The following is a 22,200-nucleotide window of genomic DNA, read 5'->3' as shown; positions in this document are numbered from 1 at the left end:
GGCGGCGCTTCGGGGTGCGCTAGCGTAGGCGTTACGCCTGTGACATTTGAGGCGGGGAGCGCGCTTAATACAGCGGGCAAAACGCTCATCCTCGACCTCGCTACAGTGTTTATCTGAACGAGGGAGGTCTGAGAAGGTCTCATGGGACTCATGCAGCCTACAAGTGAACGTGGGCGGGGACCGGGCACGTTTACTGCTTTGGCCGCGCTGTCTGCTTGAACAGAGCGGGCGCGCACAGGTCCCGTTTTTACAGGGAGCCTGTGGCTTGCCAGACATAGTGTTTGTGGGCACTGGGAAGTGGGCACTTTGACTATGTTTGGGGCGCGATCGAACTGCGTCGATCTTATGAGTACGGGCCCTGTGTGCAGGGCTGTGCTTGTGTGTAGGGATGGGCACAGAGAAGTGGGCATCAACACTACATTTATAGCACCATCGGCCTTGGCCGGGACACCAGAAAATACACTCTTTTCGGGATTTATCTGGGTAGCCGTAAAAACGGCTTTTGTGTGCAGGCAAGCGGGCAGCTGTGCGGGCTTGTGCTCTGCTGAGAACGCTGAAGCAGTCGCAATTCCTGGGACTGAGACAGCGGTGCGCTTTGGTGAGGGCCCGGTCGCAACGGGGCTTACACACCTGCGCTTTCCTAGGCGTGCTAGGATTTCTTTGGGGCTTCCGGCTTCAACACAACCCTTGGTCGCGGCCCGCGGTGAGTGGGGCGGCGGCTGGTAGAGCGAGAGCGAGGGCGTGAGCTGCGCTGCTGTCGCTGTGAGGGGGCGGCCGGTGGCTGAGGCTGTGAGCTCCGAGGGGCCTGTTTCTCACGGCCCGCTGCAGAACTGGGGCGTTTGGGCAGGAAGTGCTTGAACGCCTGTGACGCTTTCTGGGCTTCGGAAAATCTCTCCACGAACTCGGAGAGAGAAGATCCAAAGAGGCCAGCGGAGGATAGCGGGGCGTCGAGGAACGCGTTGCGCTCTGCATCAGCCATCTCCGTGAGCGTCAGCCACAAATGCCTCTCGGCTACGGTAGCGGAAGCCATACAGCGTCCCATGGCTTGTGCTGCAGCCTTGGTAGCGCGGAGGGAGAGATCCGACGCGCTTCTCAGGTCCGTGATGCAGATAGCTTCAGGTCCTATCTCGTCCAGTTTGCGGAGGAGATCGCCTTGGAAAACCTGAAGCGTGGCCATGGTGTGCAGAGCCGATGCCGCCTGCCCAGCGGCGGAGAAGATCCGCGCGAGCAGCGACGACGTCATGCGGCAGGCTTTCGACGGCAGCACTGGCTTAGTCCGCCGTCCAGCAGAGGGCGGGCAAAGGTGGGCTGCTATCGCCTGTTCCACCGGCGGCAGAGTGAGGTAGCCTCGGTCCTGAGCATTATCCAGGGAGGAAAATGCTGGGGATACAGACGAACGTGTTCGTGCAGAAAAGGGAGCGTTCCAGGCCTTCGCCACTTCTTCATGAAGCTCAGGAAGAAACGGAGCGGGCTTAGACACAGGAGAAGTGCGCTCACCAGGGAGGAAGCTACCATCAAGCCGGGTGCGCGAGGGGAGTTCCGGTGCAGACCACTCGAGGCCGAGGCTCGCCGCGGCCAGCGCGAGTACTCGCATGAGCTCCCTCTCGATGCTAGCTCTAGCCAACGGCTTTCGGGCAGGAGGCGTGAGATCCGCAGAGCTCGCCCAGTCCTCACTGCCTGAAGCTAGCAGAGAGCAGGAATCCTTTTCGACCGACTCGACTTCAGAAACAACTTCCTCAGATGAAGCGGCGGCAGACTGCGGGCGCTGAGCATCGGGAAGTGCATCGGGGGAAGCCGGCGAAGCTGGCGGGCGAGCCGGCGAGCTTTGTCGGAAGAGGTGGGTTCCGGGGCCCGCTGCGAGCGGCGCTTCTTACGGCGCGGCACCGCGGCGGGGGGCGCAGGCTCGGAGAACTGTGCCAGGCGAGTCCGCAGAGTCGCCATCGGCAAAAGCTCGCAGTGAGGGCAGCCGCCGTCAGCGAGCGCGAGCGCTGCGTGATCTTCGCCCAGACAGGAGACGCAAATAACGTGGCGGTCTCCCTCGGTGAGCGGGGCTCGGCACGAGCCACAGGATGGCATCTTGAAAAAGACGCGGCTCTTTTAGGGGTGAGTGTTCGGAGAACACTGTACACACACACACAGAACAGAGCAGGTAAAGGATATGAAGCGCCGGAAAGCGCAGCAGGTACGGCAGTAGAAGGCGGCGAAGGCCAGCGGCTTCAAGGGCTCGTCCCGCTGAAAAGCTTGCCTCGACGACGCTTGCTTCTTCCGTGATCCAGCGATGCGTGAGCTTCGCTGAAGAGATGAAAATCAGTTGAATCAGCCTACTCGAGCTCCTTTTATAGGGGATGGCCACACCCGTTTCGGCGGGATGTGACGAGGAGCGCGCGAAGCGCTCTCATTGGTCTGATGTTGCATCAGCCCTCGCTCGATAGGCTCATGCAGTTGCCGCAGAACAGCCAATGAGTGAGCGAGCCGTCTCGCCATGGCTGTGCACTGCCGCAATGCGTTTTACAAATATGAAAATTAAGGATAATTTTGCTTCAGTATTTCGTGAAAAGAGACTTTTCCCGCAGCGTTCTGACGAACGCAGTACGAGAGAACTCTCGTAAGAGAACTGGAGTAACGATGCTGAAAATTCAGCTTTGATCATAGGAATAAATTACAGTTTACTATATATTCACATAGAAAACAGATATTTTAAACTGTAATAATATTTCACTCTTCTCCTATCAAGGTACTCTGCTCTTGCTGCAGAGTTAGAATTTTTTCGCTTGGCAGTGGCATCTGGTAAAATAGATTAAAATAGTTTTAAATAAATAAATAGGCAATAATAAATACACTACTAATACATGCATTATTACTAAACTGAAATTACATGCTCTAATTTTTTTTTTGCATTTTTCTCATATTGTACAAAGAGTAAACACAAACTGTCTGAAATCTATAAAAAAGATCTCAAATTGCATAAAAATCTATTCCAAATGATATTAAAGTAAAGTACTTTTTTTATATAAACCGTCAATTGAATATAAAAGCATAAAACTGCCAATCTAGGACATATATCTATCATGGAAAACAGTCTGCAGTGGTCGCACCACATGATATTTGGTCGCACCACATGATATTTTCAAATTCAGTCATAATTTACAGGCACAGAATTGGCCACCTAAACAAAACAAGCTAGCTTGCCAAAAAAGGTCACTATGAAATTTATAATAAAAATATATATTTGTAGAAATAACTTTAATATTAATTTTTTTTTGAGGTCATCCCACATGACATCCAAATGTGGCAACTACATACCAACCATTACAAAGGTTTATTTTTTTTCCAATTTGAGAGAATTACAAACCTGCTTGCTGCTTCCATGGGTCCTTGGTATATTGGTTTATGATGTAACTTCCTGTGTTTGAATAGTTTTCAACATATAAGTCCCAAAATGGTAGTTCCTTGATGGTCGCACCACATGATATTTCATAAAATGGACATCATCGGACAAAGTTTGTTTGTATATTATGATGGAAATATAAATACAAATGCTTTGAATTTTTTTAAAGGATTACCAAACATTTTGGAAATCATGCCAAATAGTGCAGAAAATAAATTTGAATAAATTCAGAGTAATTTCAAAGACGTTTTCAAAACAGAAGTTATGGCCGGACGGTCGCACCACATGATGTTTTGACACTTCAAATAACAAAAAAAATAACAAATAAGTAAAGGTTTTTAAAAGTTAAAGTGAGTACATACATGGGAGAGGTACTATAAATATACAGTATCTTTTTATGCATTTAAACCCATTTTTGCCTGAAAAAATGCAATCGGACAGAAAATGTAGGCGTCACGTCATTGACCCATTCACATTACTGCACACACATTACCGCGGGATGGCGGGTGTTCATTTCATAAACTGTGGACAACTGTAGTTTATTTAATGTATAAATTAATGTAGGCCCATATGTCCAAACAGCGGGTAATGTCATACTTTGTAGTAGCCTAGCCAGTGCTATCGTGGCGTAATAATCTGTTTGGTTGTAAAATGTATTACCTGAATGAAATGAAATCGAATGTATCGTCCAATCATTCATTCACAGACAGCATACGAAGATGTTCAACTAATAAAGATCTTCATCGCTGGCAAAAATATGATGCATTTGCGGATTTGCTTTCACTTGACTGTACGTAGGTCCACGGCTATGGAGCTAGAATTGTCTCTTTATTACATGCGAGAAAACTAGATGTACCGCATGGCGGTACAAAATATGACCGCCGCTCAGGCCTGCACTGGCTTTCCACAAAAAGAAATGACGTGGAGCAATTTGGCTGTATTGCGTGTTTATGTATATACCTAAAAAAAGTAGTAGTATGGGCATGTCTGTCTGTTTGTGTGTGTATGTGTGTGTGTTTGTGTATGTGTGTGTCTGTGTGTGTCTGTGCGTGTATGTATGCGTGCGTACATGTGTGTGCGCGTGTGCGTGTGTGTTTTTGTGTGTGTCTGTGCATGTGGATTTGTATGTGTGTGTGTGTATGGGTGTGTGTCTGTGCTTGTGGATGTCAGTGTGTGTGCATGCTTGCGTTTGTTTGTATTCCTGCATGTGTGTGTGTGACAGTTAGGGTTGCCAACTTCAGAAAAGGAAAATGCGGGACAATCGTGGTTATTTATAGGAAAATGAGGGACACTCAAAATATTTGTACTGTATCACACAGTGTACGTCATTTCAGTGTCTGCAGTTAAGTTTGTGTTTAAAAGGTTATCAGACATAAACACATTTGTATTGCTTAACCTATTTATGTATTTAATTCTAAAAATAATTTTAATGTCATACATGAAAAAAGTCACATTACAAACAAACCATAGTTCAAAATAACAGCATTTATCTAAAATAGAAAGCTTTTTTAACATTATACACTAGGCTTACAGTTCAAAAGTTTGGGGTTAGTAAGATTATTTTTTGGGGAAAAAAAATAAAGAAAGTAATTGCCTACTTTTATTCAGCAAGGATGCATTACATTAATCAAAAGTGACAGTTAAGATAATGTTACAAAAGCTTTCTATGTACTTTCTAAAAGCTTTAAAACATTAATAATAATCAGAAATGTTTTTTGAGCATATTATTCCCTCAGGTAGATTACATGTTTTCTTGCGTGGCTGGATGTTAGACTCATGAACAATAATCACGTTGTTTGCATTCGCCAAAATTGATTAGCCGAAATCAAAACGTGGACAGTGAAAGGAAATTACCGTTAGCGCGAGACGAGTCCGGCTTGAAGCGGAAGCGACCAGACGGCAGAGGATGTTCGCAAATCAAACAATGATTTGTCTCAAAACAGTGATTAAAAAAAGCTGTGACTGAATGATGACAGGTGTCGGTGATCATTCTCATGTGTCGTGGTCAGCACTGCTGCTGTTGCTGTTGTATCAGTCAGTGGTTTATCAGCTTGTCAAAAAACGGGACACGGGAGGTCACGCAAGGGACAAATAAATTAGGCCAAAAATGCGGGACGTCCCGCCTAATTCGGGACAGTTGGCAACCTTAGTGACGGTATCATCCTAAACCAGCAACCCTTCGCTCAACACCACCATCTACAGGCCGATGAGTGTACAGTCACTAAATGTGCACATAAATGAATTTATTTTATACCCCCCCATGGATGAAATTCTACGAAACTTAGCATACCCCCAGAGGATGTCAAGTTAATCATACACATGAAATATGGTGCAGTTCTGAACATCTCAACTGAAGATAGGGGCGATTAAAGCAGAAAAATATTGCATTTTCATTTTTTATGGGAGGGGCGCAAATCACAAATGAGTGATTATGGGCTAGGTTGATGTGGGCCCTTAAGAGCAACATACCATACAAATTTCTTCATCCTCGGTGCCACGGTTCAGGTAGTTATTTAGGAAAAACTGCATTTTTTGGGTTTGGGGGGGCCCAGCGCGGGGGGGGAGTGGCCCCCGGGGACCAAACGAAATTTTTCCGTAAAAGTCTAGTGGGGCTACATGCCCACCAAATTTCATGTTCCCCGGTGTTTCGGTGTCCCTGGTATCGTTGACGAAAAATTCAGTAGATGACGAAAAAAAAAAAAAAAAAAACTTTGACAATCCCTATATGACCGCTTTCGCTAGCTACGCTAGCGGCGGTCATAATTATATGATGTGTCACCCTGAGGATTTAAATTAATATTTCAATAATTTAACAGCACATTCGAATGTTAACAAATCTCACATGACATGCAAGTAAACAGATAATAGGTAAACAAATTTTTATCTTTATACAGTTAAGCGTTTTATTTAGGGCTGTGCGACTTATTATTTTGCAAATTATTTTGTCATTAATTGTGATTTCTATTTGAACGGTGAAAAACATTATTTTTCTATTAAATCCTCTTTCCGAGTATCAATTATATTTTTACTTTCTCATCAGCCATATGATATTTTTGTGCCATTTTAGCATCTAATTTCATTTCAGTTCAAATGTTTCATAGCTGCATTCACGTTATTTTATAACACTTTCTGTGATGTTTCTCAACGTGATCCAGCATTTCAGCTGCGTTTATCTAAATTGATTATATCTTGAGTTTCATAAATCCTGAATTACATGTTGTATCTTCCAGTGCTGGTTTCTGCATTCCTGAATAAAAACGTTTTTTACATTCTGCTCAGCGCCGATCTCCAGACAGCGTTTGGTGTCTCTGTTCTGTATGGCCTGTCCCTGAAAATCAAACAAGATGAAGAAAAATCTTTCATGTAATGTTCAGATTGTGATATACCACAGTATCCTCTCAGTATTTGGGGTTTGTTCACCTGTTTGAAGTCCCAGTACATGTGTTTTTGTTTTTCAGTGTTTGAACACCAGGACAGCTCTGGAAACCTGCCTGAGCCGGGATCAATTAGACAGCACTTCCGATCGTGTAAAAGGGTCGGCAGGGGATCAGCAAGGATCTCACCACTTGCTGTATAGTAAAATACCTGTGTAAGAAGAGACTAAAGTGCGTCAAATATTCCTCAAAAATACAGAGAAGAGAAGAGAAGAGAAGAGAAGAGAAGAGAAGAGAAGAGAAGAGAAGAGAAGAGAAGAGAAGAGAAGAGAAGAGAAGAGAAGATATTATACCTGTGGGGAAAAGAAATGACATGGAAATAAAATGGGAGTGTTCTCCTCAGATGGCCCCTTATCCAAACATAAACTTGTTTGCAGATCATTAATAAGCTGTGTGATAGAGATAATTAGGACATTATATTAAACTTCTCTTATATAAAATTCTCTTCATAGTGAACCATATGTCACTCACCACTCCATAACCTAGTAAATCATTCCTAGGATTTAACGCTGTATAGACATTTTCCAGATACCATTTGAATGGTTTGCATTTCAGCCTCTCTCTCAGTCTCTTTCTCTCTGAAACATCACCGATGTCTACCCCATGGTTCTGTGGGAAAAGGAGAGAACAGATCATAAATCTAATGAAGAGCCAAAACAATTTAACATTTCAAACCTTTAGTCACACCTCTCGGTTTACTTTAATGGTCTCAAACCGAACCTGACTAAATCAACACATCAAGACTCCTAGAACTGGTCTTGAACATCCAGAATTTGTGTGGCTGAATCTTTTCATTAGATCTACCTGTATGGGGACACCCCAGGCGATGTGGACATTTTTCTTGTATTCGTCCATCCAAACTTCTGCCACCCTGAGGGCATTTCTCTTCATTACACCACTAAGGTCAGACATGTAGGGTTTGTGCGCCCTTTCAATGTGAGCAACTTTAGAGCAGGGAACAATCTCTATACTTCCTCCACACGACCACACCTGAGCCGAGAAAAATCAACACTGAATATAGTATAAAATATAGAGTTTAATTTAATATAATTCAGTAGAATGATCATGTGCTTTACCCGTATTCCTAATTCAACATTCTCTCCTCCGTACACCTGCATCCCTCCATCCAGAGTCCCAATCTCACCGAAGAACAGACGATCAACCACAAGTATTCCCATTACAGAGGGACTCCTGGAGAACAGGCGGAGAGAACGGATTTAATAGAGCACAATATAGCAACATCAGCTCAACAGAACAATTGCCAGTGTGAAACAGCTTTCATACAACTTAAACTTAGAGGCCATGTGATGCTATTTTAAAAGGTTACTTTGTTTATTGGGTGTACTAGTATAGTTATCATGCTTTAATGTTCAAAAATTGTGATTTTTCACATATTCAATCTATTCTTTGTCTAACAGACTAGCTCTGATATCTACAAAGCTCCTCCTTCCGAAAAGCCCAGAGTTCTCTGATTGGCCGGCTAACCCAATGCACTGTGATTGGCCGAGCGTGTCACATATGTAATGCCCCACACCACAATCGTGTCTCACCTTTTTTCTTTATATACCTTATAGACAGTGGTGTGAAGTAACGAATTATAAATACTCACATTACTGTAATTAAGTAGTTTTTTTCTTTTTTGAGTAGTTTAAAATTTTTGTAATTTTACTTTTACTGAGTACATTTTAAGTGATGTATCGGTACTTTAACTCCGCTATTTTCCTTCTGTTTGTGGTCGTTATTCGTTACATGCTTGTTTTAAAATTTTATTTTTATCCATCAACGTGATTGGATCGAGTATCGGTCTCGTGAATGTCATCAAATCAAATTAAGCCAAATAAAGCAAATTAAATACAATCCAATTGTTGTGGATGCTGCTGATAAAACAGCTTCGCCGAGACTACAAAGAGACATGAAGTTGTTTGTGTGTTTTTTTGTAAAAGTTTTCCTGGATATACTTCCCGATTTAATGCACAATTTTCCGTACAAATTATATTATCAGCATTACAATTTGAGTAAATGTAGCTGTGTAAAACGTAAGGGATGATGCAACCCTTCTAGATCAATGTGCATTTACATTTAAATTGTAACATATATGGCATGGAATTACAGTGTAATTGTTAGCTCACTATCTTAGCCTTTTTCAGTGCTATAATAATTCAGTGCAGGTAAACTGATAATATTAGTGATTCTCATTTCTTTATCAGAACACAAAAACTGGTACTGTTTTGGAGAAAAATTGGGTATTTTTTAATCTCTCTGTTTAAACCATCTCATGGTGTGTGATGCTGAACTATCGTATGAGTTTCTAAAGTTTTTTAATTCTTTGCACAGTTATGAACATTGATATTTTATGTGCAACAAGCATGCTCAGGCTCAGTGGCCTTACGCCTAATTTTAAATGTTTTTTTTGTTTTTTTCAAACAATATGATTTAAATGGTGATGAGTGTACTGATTTGATGCATTTAAAAAAATCTTTCTGACAAATACCAAAACATTATGTGAATTACAGTATGTACAATGTTTTTTTTTACTTTATTAATTGTAGTGCACAGTGTTTATTATAAGGGGGTAGAATCTGCAGCTCAGTACTCACAACTCATGTGTACTTTTAAATAAGCTACTTTTTTACTCTTACTCAAGTAGTTTTTTGGACAAGTACTTTTTACTCTACTCGCACTACATTTTTTGGAATGTAATGGTACTTTTACTTGAGTATGTTTTTTCAGTACTCTTTCCACCACTGCTTATAGAGTGGTGCAGGTATGACGTCAGAGCCCGGAAGACTAATTCGCAGCTGATTCCCTCAAGATTTTCCTAAGGGGTTTTGTAATGGGGTTTTTCAATTTATGAGTAAAATAAGGCCTGTGGTAAATATAAGTTGACGATACTTTGACGTTTTGTTCTACAACGCAAATTACACAAACCCCATTATAAAAACCCTTAAGAAAATCTCGAAGGAACCAGTCGTGAATTAGTCTTCCGGGTTATACCTGCACCACTCTATTTAGAGCTGTGCCATGAAAGGTATGAAAGTCAATTGTGACAGACGTTTACAGAAGTTGTATCTGGACTTCGATCGATGCATTTTGGGCAGGTCTGGAGCAGTGTTTTCTGTTAGATAGAATAAATACCCTTTGTGGAAAATTTCCAGATCTTATACATGCACTAACAGATGCATTACACACTAAAGGGAAAGGAAAAAAGCATAAAATAGCCTCTTTAATACGGAGTCACATCTTAAACACAATATTAGACTCACTTTCCTGGCTGTGAAGGGTCTTTTTGATCGTACCACTTCTGTGGGAAAGCCACGTACGTGCACCAGAGAGCCCAGTCAAAACCATGAGCAGAGGCAGGATAGTTTATCACTTCCAAGTCATAGTAATTCACTTTGTCAAACACTGGGCTCAGGACCAGCGTGCGATCAGCCTGGATACGTGCAAGCAGAGGCTCCGCCCTAAAAGTGAGAGAGTACTTGAGAATGTGATTTCATTATTACACTGTTATAATGTTCATGTGTCTGTGGTGGTTGTTCACAAGTGTTGTCATTGTTAACTAAAAGTAAAGCTATTCAAATAATTTTCGTTAATTGAAATAAAGCTGAAATACAATAAAATGTAAACATAACAAGATTACTAAAATTACACACCATTTGACATGGACCTCAATGTGGGCGTCCAAGATGGCAACCACATCTCCGGTGGCAGCCTCCCAGCCTGAGATTCTGGCCTGGGACAGGCCTTTCTGCTCTGGATGGGTCACCATCTTCACCAGGCCTGGGTGCTTCTCATTGATGGAGCTGACATAAACATTCAGCTGTGTCTTCAGCTCTTCTGTGGAAGACATACATCCAGAATGACTAGCTCAGTTTGTTTATAATATGCATCTGTAACTATAGGATTTGATGAGGTTTTGAGAGAAACAAACCATTTCTGCTGTGGTCGTCCACCAGTATGATCTCTTTGAGCAGGTGGGCTGGAGTTCTGTTGATGATGCTGCAAATGGCTCTTTGAATGACAGACAGAGCCTCATCCAGATAAATCAGTACCACGCTGATGGTGGGCAGATTGTGCGGATATTCACGGCCAATGCATCTACAGAACAATGACAAAAGGAAAATTGATGAATCCATCAAGAACGTCAGAGTGTTTCCATGAACGGCTGAAACTCACCTGTGGTCTCGAGTGTCCGGCAGCTCCCGGTCCAGAGGCATCTGGTCACTGAGGAAGGCATTATAGCCGTATTTCTGAAAGAGATCTTCAGCCTTCCTCTGGTCGTCCTCAGAAAGTTCCACAGTCCACTGCTTGAAGAGATATGAGTTTGGAAACAGCTTCTTTGTTGGCTTCTTCACTGGTTTCTTCTCATTTCTTACTTTGAGGCTTTTCTCTTCTGCAAAAAAGTTTGTGTAAATTCGTTTTAAATTCGGTTTTACTCTGGTAAACCAGCAAAGTTGAAACCTTAAGGCTCATATTAACAGATTTCTGCACTTAAGCACTTAATTGCATTGCCGATGGAAAACTTTTGCATGATGCATTGCATATATATTAAGACAGACAGACAGGCAGACAGAAATATCTTATTTTATGCTCCATAGAAGAAAAAAAAAAAGAACATATAGGTTTGAATGACATAAGGTTGAGTAAATGATGAATTTCCATTTTTGGGTAAACTATAAGAAAATAAATAGAGTGAATTTTGGATTCCTGACAACTTTAAAGAGCGCTTAAAGGGTGTAAGAACTGATTTTCCCGCTAAAACAAAACTCACCCTGCAATAACGCCATAAAATGCACCCTGGACAGCAGATAACAAAGACAGAGCACAGAACCTTGTCCTGCCCAAACTTATCTCATTGTCCCCTTGTTTGACTTCAACTCATCCCCCTCTCCCTCTCCCTCCTCAAGGCATTGAAAGTCATTAAGAATGTCTATTTAACACATATGGTGTATCTTGTGAATATGTTGTTTTTCCTTTTCATGTTTGGTGTCATTTTAAAGGACACAGTGCGATTGGTAAAATGGTCTTAATTTCATTGCAGTCATTGGTTTAATGAAAAAGATTGAGAACTCAGGAGAATCCTGTTTCTCCTCTCTGGCTGATATCTCTTTATGATATCTCCTGAACCAGGTGCTACCCCCCTGGGGTACATGGATTGGCCCAAACAACTCTAAACAACATTTGCTTAACCCCCTTCTGTTCTGATCTGGTATTTAAGGCGAGGGAATAGAATACACTTTGGGAATCTTTTACCAGGATCATCCCCCACACAGTAATGCATGTCAGTATTTTCCTGTTGGAAAATCCTGACACATTACTGTGTGTCTTTGTCAGGAGAACATTGCTTACTTTTAGAGTCATCTTTGAGTAAATGATGTCATGTATTTTCTGAATTGGCTTTTAATCATTTACTTCTGTAATTGGCATGATACATTTTTACCTGACAAATAAATGTTACATCTTGATTTATTCTGAAGTATTCTGAAATCATTATTTTAATATATTAAGGAGGCTGGTGCTACCGCAAATCTTAGTTAAGGTAGGTCAAACTAAAGGCGCATGTATGAACGGAGCAGTAGGCACGTCATCTGAAGACCTTTTGATTTCTGTCTATCACTGGTTTAGCAAGTTGTATGGAAGTGGCTAAATTAAACTACACTCTCTAGTTCGAGTGAGCAGTAGGCAACCGACTTTAGGGGTATTAGCAAACCCTACATCCTCTGACTGAAATCAGAATTAACTGGTTTGTGTCCGTGAGAAACACGATTTGGCCGACGTGATCTCTAAGCGGCATTCGGGTCCATAATGAATTAATAACTGAAAGTATGGGATACTCAGAATAATCAAAGATCTAAATTAATTCATAATCAATATTTATGATTATTTTCTAATCAGAAATACGATCTAAATTTGATTATCATTTGAAATTGGAGTCAGATTACGCATAGAGCTAAAGTAATACTAAAACTAAGTTCCAATAAATTAAGTGAACTTCACTGGAGCGCTGAAAAGACATACACGCTTTAAACCTTCGCCAGGCCGTTGGATTCCGTCGTTGGGCCAATGGATGGTCCTTACAAGGGTAATATATAAAATAACAGGTAAGAAAATTATTTTTGTCAAATTTGATTACAAAACATATTAGAAACTCACCAACAGCGTATAAATGAGCCTCCAGTTTGTCCAGCTTGTTGAGGAGAAGTGCGCTGTGTAAAGAGAAATTCTGCTGGACTTGGTGAAGCTGCTTTTCTTGAGTTTGGATTTCCCACTTGACAGAACTCATATAGAGAAACACCACAGCGACAGACAAGACTGGAAACAAACTCTTCACACAGCTAATTCTCATGATGACCAGAAAAGCAAAATTACAGTTTTCAAGATGTTTTCCTTCTTCACATACCAGTTAGTCTGTGGGCACTGTCCCATGTTAGATTTTGTGACACTAATGTTTGCTGAGTGTTTTTTTTTTTCTGACCTTAAGCACTCTGACATGACCACAGTAATCATGGGAAGGAGGAGACCAGGACATTGAATCCTGGTAGTTACACATCAAAAATATTCACCAAACGGTCTTAACCTCAATGATATCATTCAGCAAAATGAACCAGTCTGACATTACAGTCCTTTAACTTCATTTTCTCATGTCGTGTGTTTTTGATTCACTTTGATTTAGCCTAAATTATTAAAGAAGGCACTTGTTACACCAATAACTATTTTATGTAATTTGTTTTTATTGAGAAGCACCCACATAAAGTTCCCCAAACTAGGAAAAGTCAAAGATATTTTATTTTAAGTCACAATAGGCACATAGTGAGAGTATTCCCAAAGAGATTATCACCTGTTGCAGTTTTCAGTATTCACAAAACCTGCAGCATTGAAAGACTTACTTAGAAAGAGTTGACTTATAGTATTGTAGCATTCATTTATGAAGAAACACCCTGCCTCTGCAAACAAGACTTTTAAAATTTACTCAGGCTATTTAATGAACTTTAAAGTCTTTGTTGGCAGTTTGTCTGAAAACGAAGTGCTGGTTGAGCTGGTTTTCAGTTTTATTTGCATAGCACTTTCACAATATATAATGTTCCAAAGAAGCTTTACATAAGTAAAGCTCCACCCCAGATGACTGTGGCAAGAACAGCTTCTCTATTGTTCCCCTCTCCTCCATACATGGCTGGTTTTGGCAACTAGAGGGAGACATGGCTTGAACGTTCACTTAAAGGGTTAGTTCACCCAAAAATGAAAATTATGTCAGTAATTACTCACCCTCATGTTGTTCCAACCGCGTAAGACCTTCGTTCATCTTCGGAACACAAATTAAGATATTTTTGATTAAATCTGAGAGTTGTCTCACTCCTCCATAGGCTGCTATGTGACCGAAACTTGCTGGCCCAGAAAAGTTATTAAAGAGATCGTTAATATAGTCCAAGTGACTCCAGTGGCTCAATCTTAAGTATATCAAGCGACGAGAATACTTTTTGTGCGCAAAAACAAACAAAAATAACAACTTTATTCCACTATTCATTTCCTTCTCTCTGGACCTCTAGTTGGTTCGCGTAGTGTTTTTGCGCAGCGCGTCTGTGTTACACGTCACCACCTAGGCTCACTATTGGCCGACGCCGGTCATGTGTGTGATGCGTGATGACGTGCAACACAGACGCGCAGCGCAAAAACACTACGAGGCCCAGAGAGAAGGAAATGAAAAGTGGAATAAAGTCGTTATTTTTGTTTGTTTTTGCGCACAAAAAGTATTCTCGTCGCTTGATATACTTAAGATTGAGCCACTGGAGTCACTTGGACTATATTAACGATCTCTTTAATAACTTTTCTGGGCCAGCAAGTTTCGGTCACATAGCAGCCTATGGAGGAGTGAACTCTCAGATTTAATCAAAAATATCTTAATTTGTGTTCCGAAGATGAACGAAGGTCTTACGCGGTTGGAACATCATGAGGGTGAGTAATTACTGACAGAATTTTCATTTTTGGGTGAACTAACCCTTTAAAGCTACAATTATTTAAAAACAATTTCGTCGCTAGGGGTCGCTAACCTCTTACAATAACAAAGGCGTAGGTTGACGACGCATAAGCGGAATTATGGAACTTGTCGTCATGCCGAAGGATCTAATAATGTTTATGGATGAGTGACTACATTGATGTTTTTAACATGACTGTGGTATGACGCAGGTCGCGATTGCTAATGTCTAATATCTAATTCTAATGCTAAGTCTACTCTGGTCCAGAGACATGCACAGAACGGATCGAGTCAGGATAGTTCATAAATGGAAATTCTGTCATCATTTACTCACCCTCAAGTTGTTCCGAACCTTTATGAATTTATTTCTGAATTTCTTATATGTAAATTAATTATATGATGTCTCACCCTGAGGATTTAAATTAATATTTCAATAATTTAACAGCACATTCGCATGTTCAAAAAACTCACATGACATGCAAGTAAACAGATACTAGGTAAACAGATAAGACAAATTTTTATCTTTATATAGTTAGCAGCTAAGCCTTTTATTTAGGGCTGTGCAACTTATTATTTTGCAAATTATTTTGTCATTTATTGCGATTTCTATTTGAAAGGTGAAAATCATTATTTTTCTCTTAAATCCTCTTTCTGAATATCAATTATATTTTTACTTTCTCATCAGCCATATGATATTTTTGTGCCATTTTAGCGTCTAATTTCTCTCAGTTCAAAATTTTCATAGCTGCATTCACGTAATTTTATAACACTTTCTGTGATGTTTCTTAACGTGATCCAGCATTTCAGCTGCGTTTATCTAAATTGATTATATCTTGAGTTTCATAAATCCTGAATTACATGTTGTATCTTCCAGTGCTGGTTTCTGCATTCCTGAATAAAAACGTTTTTTACGTTCTGCTCAGCGCCGATCTCCAGACAGCGTTTGGTGTCTCTGTTCTGTATGGCCTGTCCCTGAAAATCAAACAAGATAAAGAAAATTTTTTCATGCAATGTTCAGATTGTGATATACCACAGTATCCTCTCAGTATTTGGGGTTTGTTCACCTGTTTGAAGTCCCAGTACATGTGTTTTTGTTTTTCAGTGCCTGAACACCAGGACAGCTCTGGAAACCTGCCTGAGCCGGGATCAATTAGACAGCGCTTCCGATCGTGTAAAAGGGTCGGCAGGGGATGAGCAAGTATCTCACCACTTGCTGTATAGTAAAATACCTGTGTAAGAAGAGACTAAAGTGCGTCAAATATTCCTCAAAAATACAGAGAAGAGAAGAGAAGAGAAGAGAAGAGAAGAGAAGAGAAGAGAAGAGAGGATATTATACCTGTGGGGAAAAGAAATGACATGGATATAAAATGGGAGTGTTCTCCTCAGATGGCCCCTTATCCAAACATAAACTTGTTTGCAGATCATTAATAAGCTGTGTGATAGAGATAATTAGGACATTATATTAAACCTCTCTTATATAAAATTCTCTTGAGTCATAGTGAACCATATGTCACTCACCACTCCATAACCTAGTAAATCATTCCTAGCATTTAACGCTGTATATACATTATCCAGATACCATTTGAATGGTTTGCATTTCAGCCTCTCTCTCAGTCTCTTTCTCTCTGAAACATCACCGATGTCTATCCCATGGTTCTGTGGGAAAAGGAGAGAACAGATCATAAATCGAATGAAGAGCCAAAACAATTTAACATTTCAAACCTTTAGTCACACCTCTCGGTTTACTTTAATGGTCTCAAACCGAACCTGACAAAATCAACACATCAAGACTCCTAGAACTGGTCTTGAACATCCAGAATTTGTGTGGCTGAATCTTTTCATTAGATCTACCTGTATGGGGACACCCCAGGCGATGTGGACATTTTTCTTGTATTCGTCCATCCAAACTTCTGCCACCCTGAGGGCATTTCTCTTCATTACACCACTAAGGTCAGACGTGTAGGGTTTGAGCGCCCTTTCAATGTGAGCAACTTTAGAGCAGGGAACAATCTCTATACTTCCTCCACACGACCACACCTGAGCCGAGAAAAATCAACACTGAATATAGTATAATATATAGTGTTTAATATAATATAATTCAGTAGAATGATCATGTGCTTTACCCGTATTCCTAATTCAACATTCTCTCCTCCGTACACCTGCATCCCTCCATCCAGAGTCCCAATCTCACCGAAGAACAGACGATCAACCACAAGTATTCCCATTACAGAGGGACTCCTGGAGAACAGGCGGAGAGAACGGATTTAATAGAGCACAATATAGCAACATCAGCTCAACAGAACGACTGCCAACGTGAAACTGCTTTCATACAACAAGAGCCTAAAGAGGCTATATGATGACACTTTAAAAGGTAATTATTGTGTTTATTGGGTGTACTAGAATAGTTAACATTCTTTAATATTCAAAAAAACAAACATTTTCATATAATATACATTATTGCCATCTCTCTATTCCCACTCTGTCTGACACACTGATTTCTACAAAGCTCCTCCTTCCGAAAAGCCCAGATTGCTCTGATTGGCCAGCTGACCCACTGCGCTGTGATTGGCCAAACACCTCAAGCCTGTAACAGATAGGTTACACACTAAAGGAAAAGGAAAACAATAACCCTCATCCTCTCCTCGGGTTATTTTGACCTGAAATTATTTTTATTTTATTTTATTTTATTAATTTAAAATTGAGTGTTCTTCAGAGTGGTCCAAGACCTCAGGACTTTTGTCGCACTTGAACTTGGAATACACACAAACAAAAATTGACTGGATTCGAGGAGTTTATCTGGTTGTAATAAAAAAAGTAACAAATCCTTCCCTCACGGGTCAATTTGACCCCCCATAGGAATGAATGGAAATGCGGGGAAAAAATAACAAACACACTCACATGCATTGCATACACACACACATACACAAAATTCCCATTAAAATTAATAGGGGGGTTATATGACGGGGCTAATGTGTTTTTATCAGTCACAATGCAGACTGCACACAGATATGAAGTGGATTTGATTTGAACACATTTACAATGCAGATAATTATTTTAATGGCAAATTTATAATTTGTTTATTTAACTCTCATAAATATTATTTCTATTCACATGGCTTTTTTGCTCCTTGGAAACTATGATAATGATATTTCAACTATCCAGTCAAATCAAATGTGTTATGTGGCATTCAGTGACATGCTTTTTAAATGATATATAGGCCTATAGGTGAATAATAATAATAATAATAATATACATCTAAATAGATAATATAAGATTAAAAATAAGATTTAAATCTTGTGGGAAAATAAAGAAAATAGTTATAGAATTTTCAGTCTATTTGACCAAATGAAACAAATTAAGTAAAGTAGTAATAATACTACATAGGTTCGGCTATTCAAAACACTACGTCCTCGTTGCTTAAAGTTTAAATAAGCTAAAGCTACTGATTTAAAATCACAGAATAATTTGTCTAATCAAACACAACCTTTTTATCTATTTATTCTATCTTTAACTTGGCATTACAGTTTACATTACAATCAAGTATGTCATCACGTCTATCTTTAAGTTGAAAGAATGTGCTTGATTATTTATTAATCAAATCTAGTAAGTTAAAGGTAAATAAAATAAAAAATAACAAAAAAGCTGCAAAAAAAATTGCATCAAAATAAAATGATATAAACTTTCTGGACAAAAAATAGGTGTAAGTTTAGGCCTTCGCGAGGGAAGGCTATGTTACAACTACGGGAGGAGAGGATGCATCAAATGGTCTCTTTAATACGGAGTCACATCTTAAACACAATATTGCACAACACACACTCACTTTCCTGGCTGTGAAGGGTCTTTCTGATCGTACCACTTCTGTGGGAAAGCCACGTACATGCACCAGAGAGCCCAGTCAAAACCATGAGCATAGGCAGGATAGTTTATCACTTCCAAGTCATAGTAATTCACTCTGTCAAACACTGGGCTCAGGACCAGCGTGCGATCAGCCTGGATACGTGCAAGCAGAGGCTCCGCCCTAAAAGTGAGAGAGTACTTGAGAATGTGATTTTATTATTACACTGTTATTGTGTTCAGTTATCTGTGTCTGTGGTGGTTGTTCACAAGTGTTGTCATTGTTAACTAAATTTAAAGCCATTCAAATAATTTTCGGGAATTGAATTAGAGCTGAAATACAATGAAATATAAAAATAACAATTACTACTAAAACTAAAAGCTAATTCAAAATATTAGGAAATTACTAATTTGAAAATAATACTAAAACACTGCTTTGCATCAGTTATGCAATTTTGTTTTAATATCATCTAGCTGAGCAAATATTGATTTTATTGCCAGATACTGAAGTCAGCTGAGAAGTTTCACACCATTTGACATGGACCTCAACGTGGGCGTCCAAGATAGCAACCACATCTCCGGTGGCAGCCTCCCAGCCTGAGATTCTGGCCTGGGACAGGCCTTTCTGCTCTGGATGGGTCACCATCTTCACCAGGCCTGGGTGCTTCTCATTGATGGAGCTTACATAAACGTTCAGCTGTGTCTTCAGCTCTTCTGTGGAAGACATACATCCAGAATGACTAGCTCAGTTTGTTTATAATATGCATCTGTAACTATAGGATTTTATGAGGTTTTGAGAGAAACAAACCATTTCTGCTGTGGTCGTCCACCAGTATGATCTCTTTGAGCAGGTGGGCTGGAGTTCTGTTGATGATGCTGCAAATGGCTCTTTGAATGACAGACAGAGCCTCATCCAGATAAATCAGTACCACGCTGATGGTGGGCAGATTGTGCGGATATTCACGGCCAATGCATCTACAGAACAATGACAAAAGGAAAATTTATGAATCCATCAAAAACGTCAGAGCGTTTCCATGAACGGCTGAAACTCACCTGTGGTCTCGAGTGTCCGGCAGCTCCCGGTCCAGAGGCATCTGGTCACTGAGGAAGGCATTATAGCCGTATTTCTGAAAGAGATCTTCAGCCTTCCTCTGGTCGTCCTCAGAAAGTTCCACAGTCCACTGCTTGAAGAGATATGAGTTTGGAAACAGCTTCTTTGCTGGCTTCTTCACTGGTTTCTTCTCATTTCTCACTTTGAGGCTTTTCTCTTCTGCAAAAATGTTTGTGTAAGTCAATAAAATTCGTTAGAACTTTAAAGCTCATATTAACAGATTTCTGTTGTTTTATCTATTTGAAAATCATTGTCTACTTCAAATGACAGTGAACTAAACTAAAGGTGAACTCAGTACTTTTTTTTTCTCACGAATTTAATACTTTTGAAAAATGTTTACCATCATGTTTCTAAAAAGATGTTTAAAAAGAGATATCCCAGTCATATTCGTGACCTAGTAACAACTGTTTAATTTTTTTTTTTTAAATCATTTAATTAAAAAGATCTTAATTTGTGTTCCGAAGACATGAGGGTGAGTAATTAATGACAATTTTAATTTTTTAGTAAACTAACCCATACGATTATGACAGACAGACAGACAGATAGATAGATCTTTAAAGAGCGCTTAAAGGGTAACATGTGAAACAGGTGAACAGAAATTATTTTTGTCAAATTTGATTACAGTAACTCACCAACAGCGTATAAATGAGCCTCCAGTTTGTCCAGCTTGTTGAGGAGAAGTGCGCTGTGTAACGAGAAATTCTGCTGGACTTGGTGAAGCTGCTTTTCTTGAGTTTGGATTTCCCACTTGACAGAACTCATATAGAGAAACACCACAGCGACAGACAAGACTGGAAACAAACTCTTCACACAGCTAATTCTCATGATGATCAGAACAGCAAAATCACAGTTTGTAAACTATCAAGATGTTATCCTTCTTCACGTACCAGTTAGTCTGTGGGCACTGGGCACTCTCCCATGTTGTACTGTTAGATTTTGTGACACCAATGTTTGCCGAGTGTTTTTTTTGCCTTGATGTTTATCACTCTAACATGATCACAATTTTCTTGGGAAGTGAAAGGAGGAGACCAGGACATTGAATCCTGGTAAACAGTGGGTACAGCTTGGAAAATATTAACATTACCAAACTTTCTGAACCTCAATCATATTATTCAGTAAAACCTTAAAAAATGTAATGTTTTTGATTAATTTTGATTTAGCCTAAATGATTCCAGACAGCACTTGTTACACCAATAACCATTTTATGTAAAATGAAATTGAGATGCACCCACATAAAGTTCACCAAAGTCAGATTTTTTTTTTTAAGTCACAATAGGCACATAGTGAGAGTATTCCCAAAGGGATTATCACCTGTTGCAGTTTTCAGTAATCACAAAACCTGCAGCATTGAAAGACTTACTTAGAAAGAGATGACTTATAGTATTCTAACATTAATTTATGAAGAAACACCCTGCCTCTGCAAACAAGACTTTTACAATTTACTCAAGGCTATTTAACAAACTCTAAAGTTTGTGTTGGCAGTTTGTCTGAAAACGAAGTGCTGGGTGAGCTGGTTTTCAGTTTTATTTGCATAGCACATTTAATATATGGGCCATTCTACAGAATTGGTTCAAAGTCAGAGTTGGAAACATCTTGGAAAAAAAGGTGTATTTTTCCACAAATTTTGTATGTTTGCAAATTGTATAATATCCAAGGTACACATTTCTAGTAATTGTGCAGTTAATTATCATTGTATTTTCAGAAAGTTTTGGAATATTTTTCCTCTCCCCAGATTTGTCGCTACCGAAACACAACAATAAATAATTTAATAAGAAGGCTTATACTGGCCTATTAATATTTTGTTTACATCTACCTTGTAAATATATATTTTGCTATTTTTTAAAAAGTTTTCACAGGTAAATCAATAACAATTACAATCTTAATAATATTTCAAGTGTATTATAAGATTTGTTGTATTTTGAAACCAATTTTTCTTTGTAAAAGGCATTAGGTTAATCATACTGATTTCAAAGTTAAGGATTCATTAGTTTGAATATACATTGAACCAAACACTATAATAACAACATCTTAGTTGATAATTCAGTATACTTTATTTTAGACAAAACATCCCATGTTTTGGTCGTGACAGCATTTTCTGTAGTGACAGTAATGTTTTAGTAGCGACCACATCACTTTACAGAATTTTAACTTGCATACTAAAACATACTAAGATACTAATGATTTGCATCACTCTACAAACATTTTGTTTATTTCGCCCAAATAAATGATTATGTGTTCCCTTTTGTCACTACCAAAAAAATTATGGCATGTTTCGGTCATGACTGTTCAGTAGTAACAATTTAAGATACTTTTGAGCCTAGTTCAAAGATGATTACCTAGCACAGTTCTGGGCTGAGTTTCCCGATAACGTTGTCTCTTAGCGCGCTACGAAGACTCTTAAGGTAAAACTTAACTGAAGGTATACCATTTCTAGGTGTGTTCCCCAAACTATACCTTAGGAAGC

At 39.7% G+C, this 22,200-nt stretch overlaps 2 protein-coding genes across 2 annotated transcripts; both read right to left on the bottom strand.

The window, feature by feature from the left end:
• Positions 1-4,685: 4,685 nt before the first annotated feature.
• LOC311081905 (putative polypeptide N-acetylgalactosaminyltransferase 8) lies at positions 4,686-13,276 on the bottom strand. Its single transcript, XM_084112595.1, has 11 exons — positions 12,976-13,276; positions 10,999-11,215; positions 10,754-10,920; positions 10,476-10,659; positions 10,086-10,283; positions 7,899-8,013; positions 7,627-7,812; positions 7,294-7,431; positions 7,116-7,211; positions 6,809-6,973; positions 4,686-6,716 (listed from the first exon to the last, which is right to left on the bottom strand). Exons 1-11 carry the CDS (start codon positions 13,166-13,168, stop codon positions 6,585-6,587), a joined length of 1,791 nt encoding a protein of 596 aa, XP_083968721.1. The 5' UTR covers positions 13,169-13,276; the 3' UTR covers positions 4,686-6,584.
• A 281-nt stretch (positions 13,277-13,557) lies between these two features.
• LOC311081907 (putative polypeptide N-acetylgalactosaminyltransferase 8) lies at positions 13,558-20,752 on the bottom strand. Its single transcript, XM_084112597.1, has 11 exons — positions 20,369-20,752; positions 19,679-19,895; positions 19,434-19,600; positions 19,156-19,339; positions 18,612-18,809; positions 16,915-17,029; positions 16,643-16,828; positions 16,310-16,447; positions 16,128-16,223; positions 15,856-16,020; positions 13,558-15,763 (listed from the first exon to the last, which is right to left on the bottom strand). The coding sequence occupies exons 1-11, from the start codon at positions 20,559-20,561 to the stop codon at positions 15,632-15,634; spliced, it is 1,791 nt and encodes a 596-aa protein (XP_083968723.1). The 5' UTR covers positions 20,562-20,752; the 3' UTR covers positions 13,558-15,631.
• Positions 20,753-22,200: the final 1,448 nt, after the last annotated feature.

This window comes from Abramis brama (genome assembly GCF_963993115.1).
Source record: "Abramis brama genome assembly, chromosome: 4".
Lineage (NCBI taxonomy): Eukaryota > Metazoa > Chordata > Actinopteri > Cypriniformes > Leuciscidae > Abramis > Abramis brama.
This window is presented reverse-complemented; position numbering and strand designations above follow the sequence as displayed.

Bases quoted from the DNA above. Each gene is read 5' to 3' on its own strand.
- LOC311081905 (XM_084112595.1), bottom strand. From the start codon at position 13,168: ATGAGAATTAGCTGTGTGAAGAGTTTGTTTCCAGTCTTGTCTGTCGCT. The intron at 7,432-7,626 runs GTAGATCTAATG...CTTTTCCCACAG, and splicing joins CCTGGGGTGTCCCCATACAG to AACCATGGGGTAGACATCGG. The intron at 6,717-6,808 runs GTGAACAAACCC...TTTGATTTTCAG, and splicing joins TGTACTGGGACTTCAAACAG to GGACAGGCCATACAGAACAG.
- LOC311081907 (XM_084112597.1), bottom strand. From the start codon at position 20,561: ATGAGAATTAGCTGTGTGAAGAGTTTGTTTCCAGTCTTGTCTGTCGCT. The intron at 18,810-19,155 runs GTGTGAAACTTC...TCTCACTTTTAG, and splicing joins GTTGAGGTCCATGTCAAATG to GGCGGAGCCTCTGCTTGCAC. The intron at 16,021-16,127 runs GTATAATATCCT...CTTCTTACACAG, and splicing joins GTCATTTCTTTTCCCCACAG to GTATTTTACTATACAGCAAG.